The 23,461-nt window shown below is 45.4% G+C and overlaps 1 protein-coding gene across 1 annotated transcript in view; it reads left to right on the forward strand.

Annotated features, from left to right (window-relative positions):
* The first annotated feature begins 815 nt into the window (after positions 1–815).
* The window catches only part of TEKTL1 (tektin like 1), a 34,114-nt gene continuing 11,468 nt past the window's right edge, over positions 816–23,461 (forward strand). The window contains exons 1-6 of the mRNA XM_082262501.1: positions 816–1,246; positions 3,652–3,756; positions 6,839–6,983; positions 10,591–10,745; positions 11,637–11,732; positions 17,487–17,600. Of these exons, the coding sequence (XP_082118627.1) occupies positions 821–1,246; positions 3,652–3,756; positions 6,839–6,983; positions 10,591–10,745; positions 11,637–11,732; positions 17,487–17,600 (1,041 nt within the window). The 5' untranslated portion in view covers positions 816–820. The remainder of the gene's footprint in view (positions 1,247–3,651; positions 3,757–6,838; positions 6,984–10,590; positions 10,746–11,636; positions 11,733–17,486; positions 17,601–23,461) is intronic.

The following is a 23,461-nucleotide window of genomic DNA, read 5'->3' on the forward strand; positions in this document are numbered from 1 at the left end:
AACTCAGATGATATGTTCCACAACCATTTATTCATAAGTCTTTCAGTTTATAGTCTATATACAAAGATTATAGCGATGTGATAGGTTGTGTCATCATAAAATGTCCATCCACAAATGGCGCCTCCACAAGGGGATTAGAAGCAAAATCCAGCAGGAGCTACAGAGTATAAAAGAGAAGAGAGGCACCTCTAAGTGTAGCAGTATGGGGACATTTAATGAAGGTTCCAACATTTAGCAACTCACATGGTTGATGATTAAAGAGGCACATCTAAGTATGCAGGCATCCGGGGTAAAGCTGTCCACATAGACCATCTTCTGAACCACTGGCTCTCACCGATGTCAGTCTGCAATTGTGATTGGGAAGACTACCCTGCAGTAGAGTGATTTGAAAGCGAGACTTTGAATTGCTCGTGGAGCGCAGTGTGGAAGGGTGTGATGAAGATGGCAGTGCGGAGGACGGTCTATGTGGACAGCTTTACCCTGGATGCCTGCATACTTAGATGTGCCTGTTTTAATCATCAACCATGTGAGTTGCTAAATATTGAACCTTCATTAAATGTAACCATATTGCTACACTTAGATGCGCCTCTCTTCTCTTTTATACTCAGTTGTGACATGACTCTACTTGTATATCAAGACATCGCTTGTATATCAAGTCAAAGTTTATTTTAAAAATTTGCTTGCCTTGCAAAGCGCTCTCAAACCAAGTTACTCTCAAACCAAGGTTTTACTGTAATAGTATATTACATAGTAAAAACCGTAGCTATGGTATGTAAATGAAGATATTTTGTCCCTTTACTATTTCAGGTGTGTTGACCCCATGGCAGTGACTCCTGTGGGCTCTGCCACCTGGCGAGATGCTTCCTACAAGACGATCCGACTGGCCCACAGTCTACGATTACGTCCTTTTTCTACTCTTCCCTCCACTGAGACCAGCCAAGGAAAAATAAAGCCACAAGATGAAAACACCCAAAGAAAGGAAACTACGGGGCCTCAACCAACACCTCCACCTTTTAATCGGGACCTAATAGTCAGCACATGCAATGCATATGCCTGTGATTACATGAGAGAAACCCGAAGCTCTGTGTTCATCCTCAGACAGGCCTTGTGGGAGACAGATCGCCATATCCAGAGATTGCAGAAAGAGAGAGACATATTGGAACGATCCCATGCCAACACTCGAAGAGATATGTTGACCAATAATGAGACTGTGCAATTACGCAGTACAAGACCAATGACTGAGAGGGTGAGCGAATGCTTTTGCTGATCTCTAGTGTCATCTGCTGCTCAAGAATGGTGCTGCAAACCAGCCAACAGAGACATGCAATCCAATGAGTGTGCCAAAAAAAAACTTCCCAAGTGTCCAAGATAATTTAATTCTCCCCAATTTTCGTGGCAAAACAAACTACTCTTTCATCAGGGCTATAAAACAAGTACAGTGTCATGGTCAGGGGTCAGGTTCAGAGACCAGTAGCTATAGCAGTAGAGAGGCTCCCAGCGACCAGCTGGATAAGGGCAACAGCAGTTTACCCTCGCGGATGAGGTGGGTTCCCAGCGACCAGCTGGTTAAGGGCAACAGCAGTTCACCCTCATGGATGAGGTTGGGCTCCCAGCGACCAGCTGGTTAAGGGCAACAGCAGTTCACCCTCGTGGATGAGGTGGACTCCCAGCGACTTAACTGGATAAGGGCAACAGCAGTTCACCCTCGCGGATGAGGTGGGTTCAACTGAGGAGTGTAAGCACCAATCGGTGTTAACCAGAGCTCTTGATGGTAGAGATGGGGTTTGCTTTGTATTAGTACCAAATCATGGTCCTCAGGATCGCCCCCCAGAAGGTGAGTAAGCCAGGGTCCAGTAGTAGATATAGCAGGTAGGGATCAAGCAGAAGCATAGTTAGTAAAGAAGCCATAGGTCAGTAACAGGTGGTTGCAGGTTGGGATTAAGCAGAAGCGTGGATGAAGAACAAGCCAAAGGTTGGTAACAAGTAGTAGTGAAGCTAACGATGGCAGCAGGAGTGATAAGAGCGAGATATTGAATGGCGACATTACAATGATGTGACAAACACAAAGTGCAAAGGCATGGCTTTAATAGGAAGTTCATGGGAGGAGCATAGTGACCAGAGAGCTGTTCATCATCCTAAGTGGCTCAGCAAGAAGGGACATCACCACACACAGCAGAGTTTACAGGTTCAGACCCAGGCCCTGACATACAAATGCTTCTAGCCCTGATGAATGAGAGTAAGTTTGGCCCCTGAAACGTGTTGGCTCTATTATGCTATGAATCAATTTTATCATGAGATTATCTGACATTTTTTGGTGCTCTCATTGGATTGTATATGTCTGGATTTGTAACTCTGGATCCATTCCCTTTCCCCTGATGGGGGTCTTGTGTTTTGTGGAGTGCTTCCAAACCGGAGCCACTGACTTTTTTAGTGACCCTTTAGTGACCTCCGAATCCAGCACTCTTTTTGTTCTTGTGTTTGAACAGTTAAAGGAAAAACAGTTTACCAGAACTCTTTCAGTCAAATTAAATGTATTTTTTTAAGTGTATTTAAAGCCCAAACTCTTTCTTTCTTTTTTTGGATAGACTGAGAAAAATGTAGAACCTCTATCAGGTTTTATTGTTCTCTGTTCTACCTCTTCATTATTTGTCCTGGTGGCCATTGACCCCAGAACAGAATATTGAGATGTCACCAGTACAGGAATAGAGGGGAAATCTTCCAATAGGAACATTTGTTCTTGTAACAATTGTCTATGGGGGATTTACTTCTCCTTCTGTCTACATGACAAGAAGTGATGGGAAATCTCCCCAATGGAACAGAGATAGTGAAAACTAATAGAGGTTTTTAACTCTTTTCTTACACTATCTAAAATGGAAAACAAAAAAAGTTTTGATTTTATGTAGCACCCTCCTAGATAGGTAAATTTAGTGTTTCTTTTTTGGTTTGTTTCTATTCAGGGAAGCAGATTGGTATTGCTTTGGGCTGTTCTGGGCTTTGCGGGTTTGATTGTTTCCCCCTGTTTTTCTAGAGGATTCCAGAACATAGTGGGTTGGGAGGAAGGAAATTTAGCAGCCTGAATATTTATGTAGCTTCAGCTAATCCCTGGGGAAGGATGGCCAGTAGGTGGCTGGGGTGTGCATAAATAACATGAGTTCTGAGGCAGCCCTGTTCTTCCAGGAGGAGAAGTTCCCAGCCTGAAGGGCTGCTGCCCTTCTAGGCAGCCAAGCTGAAAATCCACCTGTGTTCATCAAGGTTCCAGCTGTAGAAGAGCTGGGGGGGTCTGTTTGCTGAGAATCTCTGAAGCTAAGCGAGAGATTTTACTGAGGATCTGGTCTAGAGAGTTCATGGGAGAAATGTTTGTCTGATATTGGACGGGGGCATCTAAGTATCCAAGGATATTGCAGTACAAAGCTGAATATAAGATCCTGGTGACTGTTGCTGCTCCCTTCCTCAGTAATAGTGCTTGTTTGGCCTGGGATATATCTCTGATGGTGGCTCAGGGCAGTCTTTTCTGGGCCATTACTAAAGGGGACTGTCCTAAGGAGTAGCGCCAAAGTGAAGAATGTCCTGTCATTGATGTTCAGAGTCCAGCCCAACATGCTGTCATTAGCTAATTCTAACATATATCATCTTGTATTTTTTTTTTTTTAGTACCCAGACAAAGTTGACACTCTTCTTCAAGAGGAGAGGAATGGCCTCCTGGACCTAAAGCGACACACAGAACGCCAGCTGCATGAGATCTCAAGACAGCTTAAAGTTAGTCACTGCCCCGGAGGGGGCAAAACATACAAGTCTTCGTCCTAATCTGTTTTGTGCCACTCTTGAAAAACATATGCCAGATTGTTTTGGGATAATACAAAGTGGTTCAGGAACAGAGTAGCACAAGTTGGCAGTTGTTCCTGAAGACATTTAAGCTGGCCATACACTAGTAGAATTCCGAGCGAAAGTTCAAAATAAATTTCTTAGGACATTTGACTTGAGGGATGTTGTTTCAAGGTATTTTTAGGTTTGGTTTTAACATTTGATTTATAGGAGGATATCTGCACCCATTCTCTTATAGGCCCGAAAGACCTTTCTACGCTTATGGGGAGAGTTAAATCCTTGAACGTTATGGGATATTATTTGGAGAGCCATGGTAACCATTGAATTAAGACAAAATCTACCCCGGAGTCCAGATCCAGAGGGCCACTCACTACACACAAACCTGTCGGCAAACTGGAGTCCACCAGTAGCAGAGCGGTTCCCTGAGTATGCAATAATAAACAACAAGGGGGGGGGAGGTTGATGACTGGGTAACTGTAAAACACAAAATATACAAAAACAAAATAGCAATTTTTTGAATAACCTGTAAATCGGGGGTCAGAGGGAAAAAATGCCTCCAAACCAAAAAAAAGACTTGGAGCTGGACCATCAAGTCCAATTCTCTGCAAAAGATCCTGTAGTTTGATGAACACAGGTGGCATGCTGGAGGCATGCCTAATGGCATATATTTCCTCTGGGTGCAGTTAGCGTCAAAGTACTCGGGGGGGACGTCAACAACACACAGTGGTGATAGTATAGAGAAGGGGGACAAACCAGCGGGTGGTACTGTGACGCCAGTCTGACAGGTTTACAAAAAACCCGGTGCTAATGTGCACGCCAAGACCAGGTAAAGAGTAGCTGCATCAGGATACAGGGATAAATGGTCAGGAAAATTAACAGTGCGCCCAGTTCTCCCGCTGATCTATGGGCCTCCGGCTTCATGCCGCTGTCTCCGGCGAGTCCTCCATGGCGAAGGGGTGGCCCAAATAGCTGGGGGGCGAACAGCAGACAGGATTCTCTGCAACTCCTCTACAGCCAACAAGCCCAACTTCACCAGAAGCTCCTTCCCTTACGGTAAACACTATATAAGTGGTGCCATTGTGAGGGATCTATAGCTTAAAGGGGAACCCCCACCTGTAGTGAATCCTGGCCTGCTGAAGAACAGAAGTGACCTCCTTCATCTTATGCCTCTTCTCCAAAGTAGTTGGGGAAATATCTGGGTAGATCTGGACTACTGTGCGATCTAGTTGAATGTGGTGATTAGAAAGGGAGGCTCACAAGATCTCTTCTTTCATCAGGAAATCCTTAAGGCATAGTACTATGTTTCTAGGGGGCTTGTCAGGTGGGGGCTTAGGGCGGAGGGCCCTATGGATTCTGTCACATACAAAGGAGGAAGGAGAAGCCTCTGGGAGCAAGGATAGGAACAGTCTTTGCATGGCATCCGGCAGGTCTGACACAGCCTCTGGGACCCAACGAATCCTTAGATTGTTGCGCCTATTATGGATGTCAAGGTCCTCTTAGTGAGCCTGGAGCTGGACCACTGTCTCAGAGAGAGATTCATGGTCTCTTCTCAGGTCAGAGTAGGCCAGGTGCAACTCGTCATGCTTGGTTTCAAGCAGGTCTGTGCGAGTGCCCAGGGCTGCCAGTTCCTGAGAGAGGACCGCGGTGGACTTGTTCAGTTCCGTCTGGAACTTGTTTGCCATTTTTCAATATATGGCCATAAGGCTGTTGTCCAGATCAGCCTTAGTAAGTTGCACAGCGTGCTCACTGTCTGCAGAGTTTGCAGGAGGGGCCGCAGGGCCAGGGACCTTCGCGCTGGGAGGAAACGCCTCGGCAACATCTTGGGGCATGACCATCTTTTCCTGTACTTGGAGCAGGTAAGTGGTGAGGGACCTTGGAGCAGTCTTTTTCTTCTGGTTCCGAGGTGTTGGCATGTGCTGGACTTTCCCACAGGGGTGCGTGAAATCTCGAGGAGAAAATGTGCTTGTAATGGCCCTGGGGAATCAAAAGAAGCGGTCGGTACCGACGGAGCTCCGACTAGTGACTTCCGTCCAGCTTCGCGCCGCACATGCGCCCCCCAAATTAATTTTACCAAACGAAAACCGCATACATTGTTAGAAATTCATTATTTCAAGAAAAATTTTGTATCCTGCGCTTTTTATCCTTTTAATCTCAGTTTGAAAATGAACATTGATTAGACCCCACTAACTATTAGAAAATTGAATAAATGTTCTTAAAACAAAACAATTTCAAACAATATTCTACTAGCACAGTGGTCTCCAAACTGCAGCCAAAGGGTCGATTGTAGCTCTTTTCTTGCCAATAACCAGACCTTGGGGCACTATTCTCCCCACTGACACCAACAATGGAGCACTCTTTTTCCCACTGATAACACCAATGGGGCATTTTTTCTTCCACTGACACCAACAGTGGGGCATTATTTCTCCCACTGATATGACTATTCCTCAATCTGTCGCCAGCGATTTGGACTGACTATATCAGTGATGGGGCCTTATTCCTCTCATTGATACCAATGATGGGGCCCTATTCCTCCCATTTGACCAAGGATGGGGCCCTATTCCTCCCATTGATACCAACGATGGGACCCTATTCCTCCCATTGATACCAATGTTGAAGCACTATTCTTCCCACTAAAACCAATGATGAGCCATTGGTTATATCCACTGACATCGGGCCATTTTCTAATCCCATTGGGCAAAGTCCGGCCCCCCTAAAGTCTGAAAGACAGTAAACTAACCATTTGTTTGGAAAGATTGTAAACCCCTGTACTAGTGTATGGCCAGCATAGCCTGTGCAAGGTAGGGGGGTTAGTATGTAGCAAAATCGGGAAGTATCTGTTATCACACTAACATGGAGATTCATCAGCATGTTGGAAAATCTCTGTAAATTAATTTGCCAAAAATGCCTCACTTTTCACCGATTTTTCACCAACCATACTGTATATGTTTCAAGCACAACTTGTTCTGTTACTTGTAGTGTGTCATGCAACTTCCTGAGCATCTCTCTGGCCTTGCAGGTGCTATATTCTCACCGACAGAAACTATCAGAGTTTTGCAAAGAAAAGGGCCGAGTATTGGACATTATCAGTGAGAACGCTCGGCCTCAGTTACGTGGACAGAAAACACCAGGGGGCAGCACTCTTCTTGGCCCGGAAAATAAAGGTATTGTGATATCCCTAGAACAGACAACCACCGCCACTGCATTCTGTTAATGTGTTCTCTTTACTTACTACAACCTATATAAGCTATCAAAGGAGAACTCCAGAAAAGCAATTAAATATACAAGTATGTATGTGTGAAATGCTTTACCTGCTGTGAGGCACTGACTGGCAGGGTTGTAGACAGCGTGTATTTGTCACCCATATTTCCCACCTACACATTGTGAGGGGTTTCAGAGTTTATGGCTAATACAGAGAAAACAATCTTTGTCATTTCCCCAGAACTGTAAAAAGTTGTGTTCTGGGTTCTGGAGCCTTTGTAGAGCTTTGCGTGGGAAAATAACAAGGCCTGTGGACATAAGAAAATGAAAAGGTCTGGACAGCCGCACTTCGATGCAACTCACATTTATTGGAATAGATAAAATCCATACAGCACTGTAGAGGTACAGGAACAAAGACAGCTGACGCGTTTCACACCTACACTAGTGCTTAGTCATAGCTACAGTTCACATAGCTGAACCTAAGGTATATATAGATGTAGGGCAGACCTCACTAAATGGCGGAACGCGGTCCAGTACCGGCCCGAGTCACTGTTTCATCCGGACCGGCCGCAGTCCCGCCATTTAGGAGCTTGATCAGCTGCCCTCACTGCTGTCATCCTTATCGAGTTGTTATCGGTGGTAGGAAAGCTCTGCATGGACTGCAGGAGGGGCACATCTGAGGTAGTACATCTCCAGATGGAGGGCGGTAGCTGGCAAGTTAATTAGCAGTCGATTGGTTGCTAGCACCCAATCACAAGCTGGTTACCAGAAAAAGTTCTGCAGCTCCCGTCCTCCTTCCAGAGCTGTCCTGTCGCTGATGTCCCCCACCTGTCTCCTGGGGTCTAGGCGGGGCTGTCCTGCCACCGATGTCCCCCACCTGTCTCCCGGGGTCTAGGCGGGACTGTCCTGCCACCGATGTCCCCCAGCTGTCTCCCAGGGTCCATGGGGAGGTGTCCTGTCGCTGATGCCCCCCTCCTGCCTCCTGGGGTCCATGCGGACCTGTCCTGCTGCCAATGTCCCCCTCTTGCCTCCCGGGTCCATGCGGAGCTGTCCTGCTGCTGATATTCCCCACCCACCATTCAGGTGGAGCTGTCCTGCCGCCTATGTCAGCTCTAGATGCGCCTCCCGCCTTCAGCCCTTTGTAGGTAGGACATCAAAGAGAGCGGTCACTGCTGTGAAGGATATGTGGGAAGCCAAGGATGATGTGAAGGGGTACCAAGGCATGAATCTGGAGGAGGGGGATTTTAAAGGGAGGAGGAGCTGAGAAAAGGAATGTAAAGGGGGGGGGGTGAAGAGAAGACAGGAATGTAAAGGAGGGGGGGTTTGAGGATAGGAATGTAAAGGGTGAGAAAAGGAATGTGAAGGGGGAATGACGACAGGAATGGAAAGGGAGGGGGGCGGAATGTGAAGTAGGAGTGGGTGACATAAAGGGGGGGCTGAGAACAGGAATCTGAAGGAGGAGGGGGTGATATTAATTCTGGCCAGGTCAGAAACCCATGATTCAGCGGGTAAGTAGAGAGTATCTGGAGCAGGGTTTCAGCTTGGAGTGGGGGTCAGGGGGAGGATTGGGAGAGTGGGAGGGGGGAAGCCAAGTCGCTACACCATTGCCATCTGGTTTGTACTTGCCCCCTGCGCCGAAAGTTGCCAGTCTGCCCCTGGAAACATCCCACTCAAAGTTTAGGCCTGCTGGCCTTCTGGTATTTAAACTGAAAATCCAGAACACCTCTCTCTCTTTAAGGCCTGTGGACAGCTGAGATTAATAATGAGGTCTGCCTACCAGGTAAACTGTGGACCTAGGAATGGAGGCTTTATCCCACTCAAAGCTCTACAAATCCTCCGGGGTCCAGGGCACAAAACACAACAGCCACATGTCCACAGGCCTTTAAATAGTAGTGTTTTGAGTCATGGAGCCTGGAGGCTTTGTAGAGCTGTGAGTGGGATGAAGCCTCCATTCCTAGATCCACATTTTACCTGGTAGGCAGACCTCATTACTAGTCTAGGCTATCCAAAGTCCTTTATCTATGTGGGATGACTGGTGCTCAGACATGCCTGATGAAGGGGTCCTGCGTAGCACTTTTTATTTTTGATGTGATCTTCTCTGGAATAAAGTTTTTGCACTGCTTTTGCAAGATCCTTGGTGTTCTGACGAATATGTATCTACTGGTGCTCAGACCTCTCTCTGTGCTGTGGAAGCCTGCTGCTGGGTGAAAAGGCTGAGTACCGACGGAACATTAAAAGGTACAAGAGCTGCCTGCTTGTTTTAGGGAATTCCTTATGGGGGCCCCCTGGCTAGTCAGGAGCTAACCCGAATTTAGTTAGTGGTTTGGATGAGCGGATATTTTGTTTTATACTATGGACTGGCTGTAAAAAGCGCTCCTGCATTGAGACTGTGTTTGTTTATTGCTTTGTTGAATAAAGGTGTAGAACCTGCTTGGTTTGTTCTTGGGCGTCCCTCTCTGGTGCATGGTTTACCACTGCCAATACAAAACTGTAAATCCAGAACTGTCCCCTGTAGTACTAAATTTCTGCCACTAGATGTCCTCATTCTGACATCCAGCATTGCTCAACCCACTTTCTCTGAGCCTAGATTTCCCTGGACCTGCCCTTTAGCCTTTTACTGGGCAATGAAAAGAGGGAAAAAAGCACATTTATGGGCTCATCTCTCTCTGTCACTCTGCTTTCTCCTCCTATCAGCATGCTTCTTGTCTGCACATGAACTGAATGGCACCTTGTGCTGCTTTTTCCTCTCACACTCTAACCCTGCTTTACAGGGGGTAACAAGAGGTAGATACCAGGTCATATTCAGGTATTTACACTGATTATATTTAAAGCAGACATAATATATTAATAGACGTCAGTGTTAATTTTGGCAGCAAATTTCAATTTAGTTTTAGTCTTAGTCTTAGGACTAAAATGGCATTTTAGTTTTAGTCCCATATTAGTCTTCTGCAAGTGTTTTAGTTTTAGTCGTATTTAGTCGACTAAAACTCCAATATATTTTAGTCGACTAAATGTCTTACATTTTAGTCGACTAAAGCTCATTTTAGTCATCTATAATCGAATGGGTGTAGTTCAATTGTAATTTGTAATGCATTATTTAAGCATTTCTCTACAATTTCCAAACTTATTATATACTACTGCTGGTCCTGGAGTGAAAAATCTAATATTCAAAATCTAAATTTTCATTTAGTTTTAGTTGTCTTTTGACTAAAATGCCATTTTAGTTTTAGTCGTATTTTAGTCTTAAGACTAAAATGCCATTTTAGTTTTAGTCGTATTTTAGTCATCTGAATTATGTTAGTCGACGAAAACGTTTTAGTCGGTTTTAGTCGACGAAATTAACACTGATAGACGTAATATAATATAAAAAATAATAATATTAATAATGATTACAAAGCTACATTATTTTGTGCTTTTCTTGTGCTTCTGACTTCAGAATAATTGCAGTGTTTTTTGTATTAGCTGACTTTGATTTGATGATTTTCTTTGATGCTTTTTTTATTTTATTATTTTTTGTTGATTCTTTGATTCTTTTTATTTTTATATATTTTTTTTCCCTTTTCTATTAAGATTGTCAGGCTGCCATGAAAGACACCCGTTCAACGCGTGAAAACTTCCGAAAAACGCAGCCTTCAAACTGGCAGAGACCGTTGGACTGTACAGAATTAAAAGACAGCGTGACACAAGGACTCCGCAATAAGGCAGAGGAGAGCTCCCGCATTCGGGTAACTCCCATACTTATCAACATTATGGTCCCGAATCCTGGGACGCAGTTATCCCCGCTAATGGTCTGTTGTGCATTCACCCACTTTTTGGGTGGAAATTGGCTGAAAGTGTTTCAGAGGCAAGGCACGCCAGCTTCATCAGGCTTTTCTTTTTTCTGTGGGGGGGGGGGGGGATTTGTGCTAGGAGGGATCATTTGTGGCCAGGTAGGATTTTTGCTAAGAGGGGAAATTTGAGGGGTAGAGGATTTATGCTAGGAGGTGTGATTTTTTATTTTTTTTGGGGGGGGGCATTTGTGCTGGGGGGATTTGGAGGATGGGGGGGGGCAAAGATTTGTGCAGGGAGGGAGGATTTTAGCAGGGGGCAGATTTGCACTGGGCAGAGGGGAAATTTATGCTGTGAGCAAAAAAGCAGCAGGCTAGGTTCACACTATGAATCACACAGAGCATTCCTGTGCAATTCATATGAGATTCAGCATGGTGAGATTTTAACCCATTTATTTTGAATGGGTTCAAATCGCACCACATCGCACCAAAGTAGTGCATGCACTACTTTTGGAAATACACTGCAATCAGATCATATGGTACAAAAGTAGCATGCCTCTGTGATCTGTGTTTGGGATCTCATTAACATTGCACTGACAGCTGCTGCAGATTGCAAGGACAATGCAAGTTGAACGCAGTTTGAGAAACATGCATGGATCGTGGGTTTTTCAAGCATCAAATTCTAGTGTGAACTGGGGCTAGAAGGTGTTTTTTTTTTTTCTCTAGTTTTATTTTGTTCCCATTTAAAAAAAATACATTTCTACAGCTATAGCAACTGACGTCTTTCAAGAACAAAAAAAACAGTTTTCATAACTAATAAATAAATGATAATAAAATGTCTTGTTTTAGGAGGATGTGACGCTGGCGTTGGGAAATGTGAGGAACATGATTCAGAGGCAGCAGAGGATGTACCAGGAGATGGAGGGCAGTTATCAGCTGCAGCTGGTATGTATGATGCAGAAATTTAGATCAGTGCGTTCCCTGGTTCCGACTCCGCCCACTCCCGGACACTCCGGGGCGTCATTAGAGGGAGGTAAGGGGCTGCACTCAGGGCCGGATTTACATCTTAGGAGCCTATAGGCAAAGAATTCTGAAGTGCCCCCCCCCCCCTAAAAAAAAAAAAAAAAAACAGTAAGACTGGCTTTTTTTTTCTTGATAAAATATTTTTTTATGTGTAAAGGGTAATGCTGCGGACTTTGATGTGAAAGGGTACTCTGACTACTGCAACTCCCTTCTCATTGGCTTACCTTTAAATAGGTTATCCCTCCTTTAGTCCATCATGAATGCTGCTGCCAGACTCATCCAGTGCTGTTTTTTGGCCTAGGCCAACAAGGCCCAGGCCTAGGGCAGCACTTTGCAGGGGGGCAGCAAAATAGCAGCTTCCGCCTCCATCTGAGACTCTATTGGCCACTGGTTGCTAGAGCCACCTGGCGCCGTGACTCCCTGGCCCTGCCCATAATTCAAAGTGGAGGAGGATTTAACTTCCTCTTCCTCCACGCCTAGAGCTCCCCCCACCCCTCTCTCCCTCTCTCTTCCACTTCCTTCTTCCTCACTCTCCCACCCCCCCTCTTTCTCTCCCACCACACCCCCTCTTTCTCTCTCCCACCCACATCCTCTCTCTCTCCGACCCATACCCTCTCTCTCCTACTCTCCCTCTCTTTCTCTCACCCCCTGTCTCTCTCTCCATTCCCCCCTCTCTCATCCACCCCCTCTTTCTCACTCCCCCCTTCTCTCTCTCATCCTCCCTCTCCCTCTCTCACCACCCTCTTTCTCTCTCTCTTCCACCATGTTCTCTGTCTCTCCCACTGCCCTCTCTCTTTTTCCCACCACCTTCCCTCTCTCTCCCACCACCTTCCCTCTCTCTCTCTCTTTCTCCCACCCTCTTTCTCCCCCTCACCCTCCCTTACCCGCTCCTCTCTCTCTCTCCCACCCCCTCTAACCCTCCCCCCTCTCTAGAGATCTCTGGGCTCCTTGCTGGGACTTAAAGTCCTTCAATTTTGGAGGGAGTCACATCTGTTAAACAGGAAGGGGTGGGGCAAATTTACAAAGGAGGAGGAGGAGGGGCGCCAAGGGTAGCACAAAACCAAAATACACCACTGGACTCATCCACCTTACAAACCACTCAGCGTCTGCTACCCCTCTCTGCCAATCCCTCCTTTGGCCCCCATTCCCCCAGCAAATCAAATTCAAAATACTAACAATAACTTACAAAGCCATCCACAACCTGGCCCCCCAGCTACATCACTAACCTAGTCTCAAAATACCAACCAAATCATCATCTTCATTCCTCGCCCCTCCTGCTCTCTAGCTCCCTCGCCACCTTCTCCCATACTCGCCTCAAGGACTTCTCCCGGGCCTCTCCCGTCCTTTGGAATTCCCTACCCCAACCTATCCGACTATCTCCAGCTCTAGCCATTGTTAGGCGATCCCTGAAAACGTTTCTCTTCAGAAAAGCCTATCCTGCGCCCTTATAACAACTGTTCTTTTTTTTCTTCATCAGCTCATCCCCCCACAGTTATTACCTTTTGCATTACTTGACCCTCCCTCTTAGATTGTAAGCTCTAGTGAGCAGGTCTCTCTGATTCCTCCTGTATTGGATTTAATTGTAACTGTACTGTTGGCGCTATATAAATCCTGTATGATATTTATAATAATAAGGGGGTCTCTGGTCACCAGAGCCCCCCTTACACAAGAGTTCTTCTTACATCAGAGTCCTCAGAGTTCTCCTTTACATCAGAATCTGTATGGCTCCCCCTTGCAGTGCAATGGAAACCTCTGCGGACCCTGATGTAAAGGGGAACTCTGATGTAAGGGGGACACTGTGGACCGCGATATAGCGGGGAACTCTGATGTGAGGTATTCTCTGGTCACTAAAGCCCCCCTTACCCCCTTCCATCACAGTCCGCAGCGTTCCCCTTTACATCAGGGTCTGCAGTGTTTACTCTTAAGGCCCGTACACACGTATCGATTGTCGGCCGAAAAGATTCGGCCGACGACCGATCGGCCGATTTTCGGCTTGTTAGTATGATGCTTCCGACAGCCGACAGCGCATTTTCGGCCGAACAGAATCTGTCGTGCAAGCATTAAAATTTTTGTATGCCGACACCAGAACGGCCGATTGTTCGCCAGTCAGTACAGAATTCGGCCGACAGACAGCAGATTTGCAAGACTGGGCATGCTCAGAAAAGAAAAAACACAGGGAAAGTTAACCATCACATGACATCACTTCTGCAGTCGGTGGACAAAATTTGTGTGCAGTCTTTTGCACTTTTCAGCGGACACGACAGCCCGGGGACAAAAGACGGCCGATCGTTCAGCCGACGATCGGTACGTGTGTACGGGGCTTTACATTAAAGTTTCCATTTACATCAGAGTCCACAGAGGCCCCCTTGAACTGTGGGGGGGGGGGGCTCCCAGTGACCACAGCCCCCCTCACATCTCCGTGGAGGGGGGGATCTGTCACGGGAAATTATCCCCCCTCCCCCCATGTCTGTATTATTATGGAAGAGGGGGGAAGATGTCACCCCATAGAGTGCAATGAGTATGTATTGAATAGGAATGTCCATGGTGGCCAGTAACCTTTAATAATTGGATTAGAAATGTATAATATTGCAGCTTACCAATTCTTAGAAGTGGTGGCTGCATTCATTTTCTTTTTTAGGCTTTCTTTCTTTTATTTTTACCTGGTTGTCTAGCCAGTGAGCCTATTTTTTTCAATAGAATGAGCTGTCCTGAAGCTATAGCAGTTAGAGGAATGAGACAAACCATTTACCACTGGCAGGGGCCCTTACAATGACCAGCTTTTATTTATTTATGTAAAACCTTTATCCCAAAAGGAAATAAACTGTTAATATATAGTGTGAGCTGGAGCTTGGCTTCAGTTTGTTAATGTATCTAAATCTGCTAGTGCATCTAACACTCAACTCCACCCAAGACTGACAATGCTGCTGTCCAAAAGTGCCCCCTGTGCTCCTTCATCCAGAGTGGGGGTGCTATTAGACAGGAGGTGTGTTACTGGCCAGATCACCAGGTGAAAACAGAAGGGAAAAAGTCAATAGAAAGAAAACGAATGCAGCAATCACATCCAATGATTGGTGTTGGGTTTAATACTGCTTTAACCACTTAAGCCCTGGAGGATTTGGCTGCTAAAAGACCAGGGGGTATTTTGCGATTCGGCACTGCGTGACTTTAACGGACAATTGCGCGGTCGTGCAACGCTGTACCTAAACGAATTTGACGTCCTTTTTTTCCCACAAGCAGAGCTTTCTTTTGGTGGTATTTGATCACCTGTGCGATTTTTTGATCATGCGCTATAAACAAAAAAAGAGCGACAATTTTGCAAAAATAACAATATTTTTCACATTTTTTTATATGAAATTCCCCCAAAAAAAAAAAGTAAAAATCAAAATTTTTTAACATTTTCGGCCAACTTGTTTTATGCTACATATGTTTGGTAAAAAAAAAAAAAAATCGCAAAAAGCGTATTTTGATTGGTTTGCGCAAAAGTTATCACGTTTACTAACAAAGGGAAAGATTTTTGTCATTTTTGTTGTTTTTTTTTTAACGCGTAATGGCGGCGATCTGCGATTTTTTTTGCGACATTGGGGTGGACAGATCGGACCCCTGACTGACATTTTTGACACTTTTGGGGTTACCAGTGACAATTCTACAGTAATCAGTGCTATACATATGCACTGTTACTGTAAAATTACACTGGCAGGCATACGTCACTTTGCCTGTGAGGGGCTGACCGCCGCAGTATATCTACTTGCGGCGGTCGGCAAGCGGTTAATCTTTAATTGAACACAGATGCAGTGTTTCCTGGAAAGCACGCGCTTATCTGGATTGGCTGTTTCACTCAGAGTCACATGTCTGGGCCGATGAGTCCATTTTTTAAATACCAAAAAAAATAATTTCCCCCGGGCCCAGGTTGGTGCAGGAAAAGGAGCCGAACACCACCAGGAAAGTAGGACATTGAGTCCCCGTTCACACTAGGTCGGATCCGACTTCGGGGCGACCTGTGAAGTCGCGTGCAGCGCGACTTCGGCGCGACTTGCACGGACTTCATAAAATGAATGTCCATGCAAGTCGCTCTAGGTCGCCCCGAAGTCGTACAGGACCCTTTTTCTAAGTCGGAGCGACTTGTGTCGCTCTTATTAGAACCGGTCCTGTAGCACACAATGGACCGCGACGGTGCGCGACTTGTCAGGCTGACCAAGTCGCCTGACAAGTCATACCAGTGTGAATGGACACTTATGCCCCGTACACACGTGTCGATAGTTGGCCGTAAATATTCGGCCAACGTCCGATCGGCCGATTGTCGGCTTGTTAGTATGATGCTTCCGACAACCGACTGCGACTTTTCGGCCGAACAAAATCAGGTGTGCAGCCTTTAAAATTTTTGTTGGCCGTCACCACAACGGCCGATTGTTCGCCAGTCAGTACAGAATTCGGCCGACAAACAGCAGATGAGCAAGACTGGGCATGCTCAGAGAAGAAAAAACAGGGAAAGTTAACCATCACATGACATCACTTCTGAAGTAGATTTTTGTTGACCGACAAAATTCGTGTGCAGTCTTTTGCACTTTTCAACCGACAGGACAGCACCGGACAAAAGACGGCCGATCGTTCGGCCGACATTTGGTACGTGTGTACGGGGCTTAACACTGCTTTAATCTTTAATTGAACACAGGTGCAGTGTTTCCTGGATAGCACACGCTTAGGCTGGCCATACACTATACAATTTTCTTGTTCAACTTTCCTTTAGATTTACCAAAACTATATAATATAAGTTCAAACCTGAACACTTTCAATTTGTATGTAATCAGGCAGGCCCTTGCACTACATAGTTGAAGGTAAATCTAAAGGAAATTGAATAAGAAAATTGTATGGTGTATGGCCAGCCTTATCTGGATGGGCTGATGAGTCAATTTTTTAAATACCAAACAAAACAATTTCGCCCGGGCACAGGTTGGTCCGGGAAAAGGAGCCGAACATCACCAGGAAAGCATGACATTTAGATATTAGTGGATGAATAAAAGGGTGGGGGTGTAAAGAAAGAACATGGGGCTTTATATTATATAATGAGACATAGGGGGAGATTTACTAAAACTGGAGCAATCTGGTGCAGCTGTGAATGGTAGCCAATCGGCTTCTAACTTCAGCTTGTTCAATTAGGCCCCTTTCACACAGGCGGACCGTTCAGATCCACCTGTCCGTTTTTTTGGCAGATCTGAACGGTCCCCTCATACATCTCTATGGGGGATCGGATGTCAGTGGAGACATGTCCGCTGACACCCGATCCGATCCGTCAAATCTGGACGGATGGAAACCCTATTTTCCATCCGTCCAGCGGATCGGATGGGATTGGATGAGAACGGACCGACGGTCCGTTCCCATTCGATTTCCCCCATAGAGATGCATGGGGACCTGACAGCTCTGTCTTGGCACACAGCGCGGAGACACAGCTGTCCTCCTCCTGCTCAGCGGGGGATCGGCGGCTCGATCCCCCGCTGAGAAAAGCAGAGTCCGTTTGACGGACGGATAGTGTGAAAGAGCCCTTAGGCTTTGACAATAAAACCTGGAAGCTGATAGGTTACCATGCACAGCTTCACCAGATGTTGCACCCTCCAGCTTTAGTAAATCTCCCCCAATGTAGATTCTTTAGTACATCTGTATAATGTTATGTATATGTTTCAGGGTCCAGAATCCAGCTTGGATCTTTCTGTAAGAGAACGTCTAGATCGTCCACTGGTGAGAATCCTGCAGAGACATCCAGGAACCCAACTTCCCGAGAGCACCCTAATCTCCCAGGTACAGCCAAATGTTATCCGTGTATATACACCCAGAAAAACCTGTGTTTCCAATAATTATTGTTTCGGTACCCCCTCGTAAGAGGGGCTACGTGGTTGGCTGAATTTGGCACCAAGAGCACAAGTCCTTTCCCCTGCTCCTGTCCTTCCAGAACACTGTCCCTCCTGCTAGGGCAGTGGTTCTCAACCAGGGTTCCGTGGAACCCTAGGGTTCCTCCAGAGGTTGCTAGGGGTTCCTTGAGCAATGAGCCATTTCTGCCTCTCAGGTAAGTTCCCACTGACACCATTGAACTTTTTAGCTATCTGGAAGAAGGTAATTCTTCCCAGTCTCCCCAAGTGTAAGGAGCATTCATCCCACTGACCATCACACTAAGGCAGGGGTGGCAAACTACATTTAATCGAGGGCCGAATCAACAATGTGATTGCCCTCAAAAGGGCCGGTTGTAGCTGTAAGACTAGATGTTCAGAGCATCACCTACCCTTACATGAGATGTCAGGAGCCTCCCCACCATCAGAAGTTGAATCCTCCACCCTCCCTTACATTACAGTGCACCTCCCTTACCTTGTGCTGCTTCTGGGAAAAAGCTGGAGGCATTGCTGGAAAGCAGAAAGCATAGGGTCTGGAGCTTTCCTGCAGCTGTAGGAGAGGTGCGAGGGCCACAAGAAATGGCCTGGAGGGCCGAATTCGGCCCGCGGGTCTTGTGTTTGACACATGTGCACTAAGGTATCATGAGTTGTAGATATAGTAATTTTTAGCTGGGGTTCCCTGAGACCTGAAAATTATTTAGACGGTTCCTCTGTGTTGAAAAGGTTGAGAAAGGCTGTGCTAGGGGCTGAACCCTCTGTCATCTTGTGGCCCACTCCATGCCAGAGCCCTCCAAATGAACTTTTCCAATCATTGATTTTTACATCCCTAAAGGAAGGAATGTCCATACATATAAGTCGTTTTTCTGCACTTTACTGGTGGTATTCAGGGAATGGCAAAACAGTCCCTTGACAGTACATAGTCAATACATTTAGTGGACAGTCCACAGTAGTCACATGTGAAAGCATATGTCAGGGCGGCACAGTGGTGTAGATGTTAGCACTTTCACCTAGCAGCAAGAGGGTCACTGGTTCGAATCCCAACCACGACACTACCTGCCTGGAGCTTGCATGTTCTCCCTGTGCCTGTGTGGGTTTCCTCCGGGTACTCCGGTTTCCTCCCACACTCCAAAGACATGCTGGTAGGTTAATTGGATCCTGTATAAAATTGGCCCTACTATGTATGTATGAATGTGAGTTAGGGACCTTAGATTGTACGCTCCTTGGGGGCAGGGACTGATGTGAATGTACAATGTATATGTAAAGTGCTGCGTAAATTGACAGCGCTATATAAGTACCTGAAAAAAAAAAATATGTAGCACCTCAGCAGTCATCTCCCTTATAGTCTCTCCTCGGGGTCATTCATACTCACAGGAGTGTGCTCTCTGTAGTCACCTCCTCACTTGGTGCATCTCTCCCAGGAAGCAGCCTCACTCAGTAATCTTACGGCCTGGCCTAAAAGGCCTTTTGCAATCCGCCATAACCCCACCTCCATAAGGGACAGATCCACACCTCCTGCCCCCCTGCCCTGTCCAGGGCCTACGTGTCCTGGCTTCATCCACATGTATTTGGCACCCATGCCCCATGTGTGTCTGACTGTGCTCCTCCCTGCCTGACTTATATATGGGTGCTGACTCTCTGCAGGAGGGTTTTACCTAAAATGGGCCTAACACCTGATTACACTATCCATACCTCCAAACTTTTTGAGATGGGAAGGAGGGACACCTATTAGCAAAAGTATGTAGGCATAGAACACACCCCTGCCTCACCCCCTTAAAGGAGAGTTATACATAAAAATAATTATTAGTTTAACCCACAAGTGCTTTTTTTTTTTTTTTTTTTGCCACTACTATTCCTTTATACTGGCTTTTGAAATTTCCAAAGTCAGAAATTTAAAAATTGGATGAAAGATTTAGCACTGGGAAACACTTAAAGGGGTTGTAAACCCCCCCCCCCCCCCCGTAACAACTTTTGCCTATAGGTAAGCCTATAATAAGGCTTACCTATAGGTACTGTAAATATCTCCTAAACTTGCACAGTTTAGGAGATATTTGCAGATCATGCAGCCAATGACATCATCACCCGTGCTGTTTATTCAGAGCCATCTGCCGAGAACGGCGGCTCCCACGCGCATGCGCGGGAGTGATATCATCGATATCACTCACAGCCAATCAGATGGCCAGATGACGCAAACCAGGAAGAATAAAAATAAACGGTCTGGTAACACTTATAGTGATAACGCCTCCATCCCTAAATAATTTACATGCAGAAAGGGAAGGTTGCTCTGGGACTTTAAATGAGGCGAACACAGGTGACCACTCAATGAAGTAAATTTAATCTCAATTTAATGATTAGTGTAAAGAATTACATCATGTAACATGGTACATTAAACCTTAACCAAGCCAAACAAAGGTTTCCCGAGCAAACTGCTCGCTTCTTCAGAAATGGATGCATCAATTTCGGAAGAAGCGAGCAGTTTGCTCGGGAAACGCGTCAAAGTTATTAAGATGCCTGTTTATAACCATGCAACAATTCAGTTACTAACTTCAAGCATGTACTATATTTGTGCCCATACCTTTGTTTGGCTTGGTTAACGTTTTATGTACCATGTTACATGATGTCATTTTTTACACTAATCATTAAATTGAGATTACATTTGCTTCATTGAGTGGCCACCTGTGTTTGCCTCATTTAAAGTCCCAGGGCAATCTTCCCTTTCCGAACCAGGAAGAAGGATGGCCAAGCATGTTGGCCGTCTCAGTGGGGCGCGGTCGGCAGGGCTTTGTTCTAAGGTAAGTATTTCATAATGAGCTAGTATGCGATGCATACTAGCTCATTATGTCTTTGTCTGACAGTTTTTTTTTTCTGAGGTTTACAATCTCTTTAATGAAAGATAAAAAGGGCATTTTATACACTATATAGATGAGACCAATATGAAGGACAAATGAGGAGGAAAGAAGGAAAGAGGGACATTGTTCCAAATCAGGGACAGTGCATCGCTCCCATCTGCTGTAACCAGACACTATTTTGAGACTGAGCCACCTAGTGGCAAAGTAGCTAACTGCACCCAAGAGTAGTCGGGTCCAGGCAGTGGTTGAATCAGATGGCAGGCAAGAGAGAATAGTCAGGTTGAGAAAATCCAGGTCAGCAACAGAATTTATATTAATACAGTGCTGGAAAGCGCTTCACTTTTTCAACATTTTGTTATGTTAGTTTTATTCCAAAATAGATTAAATTTATTATTTTCCTCAAAATTCTACAAGCAATACCCCATAATGACAGCGTGAAAGAGAAGTTTTTTTGAAATCTTTGAAAACTTATTAAAAATAAAAAATGGAAAAAAAATCCCATGTACAGAAGTATTCACAGCCTTTAAGCCCCGTACACACACACAGATCGTCGTCATACAAACGTCGGCGGACGAAAGATCTGCCGATTGTACGCGTGTTAGTATGGTGCCTCCGACAGCTGTCTGCACACAATCCGCGGACAAGAGTCTTTCTTGCAAACATGAAAATTTTTGTCTGCAGACACCAGAACGGACGATTGTTCGCCTGTCAGTACAGAAATCAGCCGACAGACCGCAGATTTGCAAGACTGGGCATGCTCAGAAAATAAAAAACACAGGGAAAGTTAACCATTACATGACATCACTTCTGCAGTCAGCTGAAGTCTGCGGACAAAATTCTTGTGCTGTCCTTGTGCTGTCTTTGCACTTTTCAACAGACACCGACATCCCGGGGAGAAAAGACGAACGTTTGTATGACGACGATCTGTGTGTGTGTACGGGGCTTTACTCAATACTTTGTTGAAGCACCTTTGGCACCAATTACAGCCTCAATTATTTTTGAGTATGATGCTACAAGATTGGGCAGTTTTTCCCATTCTTTGGGTTCAAGTCTGGGCTCTGGCTGAGTCACTCAAGGACATTCACAGATTTGTCCCATAGCTACTCCTTTGTTATCTTGGCTGTGTGCTTAGGGTCGTTGTTCTGTTGGAAGATGAACCTTCGCCCCCGTCTAAGGTCCAGAGCGCTCTGGAGCAGGTTTTAATCAAGGATGTCTCTGTATATTGCTGCATTCATCTTCCCTTCGATCCTGACTAGTCTCCCAGTTCCTGCTGCTGAAAAACATCCCCACAGCATGATGCTGCCACCACCATGCTTCACTGTAGGGATTGTATTGGCCAGGAGATGAGCAGTGCCTGATTTCCTCCAGATATGACGCTTGTCATTCAGACCCAAGAGTTCAATCTTTGTTTCATCAGACCAGAGAATTTTGTTTCTTTTGGTCTAAGAGTCCTTCAGGTGCCTTTTGGTAAACTCCAGGCGGGCTGTCATGTGCCTTTCACTGAGGAGTGGCTTTAATCTGTCCACTCTACCATACAGGCCTGATTGTTGGACTGCTGCAGAGATGGTTGTTCTTCTGTAAGGTTCTCCACTCTCCACAGAGAAACGCTGGAGCTCTGTCAGAGTGACCATCGGGTTCTTGGTCTCCTCCCTGACTAAGGCCCTTCTCCCCCGATCACTCAGTTTGGCCAGGCGGCCTGCTCTAAGAAGAGTCCTGGTGGTTCCAAACTTCTTCCATTTATGCATGATGGAGTCCACTGTGCTCATTGGGACCTTCAATGCTGCAGAAATGTTTCTGTACCCTTCCCCAGATCTGTGCCTCCATAAAATCCTGTCTTGGAGGTCTACAGACAATTCATTGGACTCCATGGCTTGGATTGTACTCTTGACATGTACAGTTAACTGTGGGACCTTATATAGACAGCTGTGCGCCTTTTCTAAATCATGTCCAATCAACTGCATTTACCACAGGTGGACTCCAATCAAGTTGTAGAAACATCTCAAGGATGATCAGTGGAAACCGGATGCATCTGAGCTCAATGCTGATTGTCATGGCAAAGGCTGTGCATACTTATGTACATGGGATTTTTTCATTTTTTATTTTTAATAAATTAGCAAAGATTTCAAACAAGCTTCTTTCACATTGTCGTTTATGGGGTTTTGTTTGTAGAATTTTGAGAAAAATAATTAATTTTGTCTATTATAGAATAAGGCTGTAACATAACAAAATGTGGGAAAAGCAAAGCGCTTTGAAAAACTTTCCAGATGCACTGTATATTATATTAATATTGCTCTAGATCTTGATCCTACCTCATTTCTGACTGAAAGGGCATCTAGCATCATCTAGTCCTTTCCTATCTCTGGCCTGCCCTTTTATTCCTTGGATTTCAGCACTTTCAATCATGGAGGTTCATTCATGCATAGCTCCCAACTGTCCCTGATCCTGCCACCTGCTTCGACCTCTGCCTGGACCTGACTACTCTCAGGTGCAGTTAGCTACTTTTCCACTAGGTGGCTCAGTCTAAGAATAGTGTCTGGTTACAGCAGATAGTACATAGCTCCCAACCGCCCCTGATTTCAAGGGACTGTCCCTGATTTGGAACAAAATCCCTCTGTCCCTCTTTCCTCCCTATTTGTCCCTTATTTTTGTCTGATCCAAATAGTTATAAAAAAGTTTGAAAAATAAACCCCCACAAGCTGCGCAAAAACACTTCAAAGAAATAAGTGTTCAAATAAATATGTGCCATAAAATACAATATTGCAACAAATAATCAAAAAAAAATAAACACATATAAGGTGGAATTGTGCACAAAATAAATCACATAGAGTCCATTGATCAAATGTGCTAAAGTACTGACAGGTGTAAAGAAAGGAGCTCCTGCTGAATGTTGGACATCACTTAAAGAGGTTGTAAACCTCCGAATTTTTTT

The sequence above is a fragment of the Pelophylax lessonae genome (assembly GCF_965119305.1).
Source record: "Pelophylax lessonae genome assembly, chromosome: 7".
NCBI classification, from domain to species: Eukaryota; Metazoa; Chordata; class Amphibia; order Anura; family Ranidae; genus Pelophylax; species Pelophylax lessonae.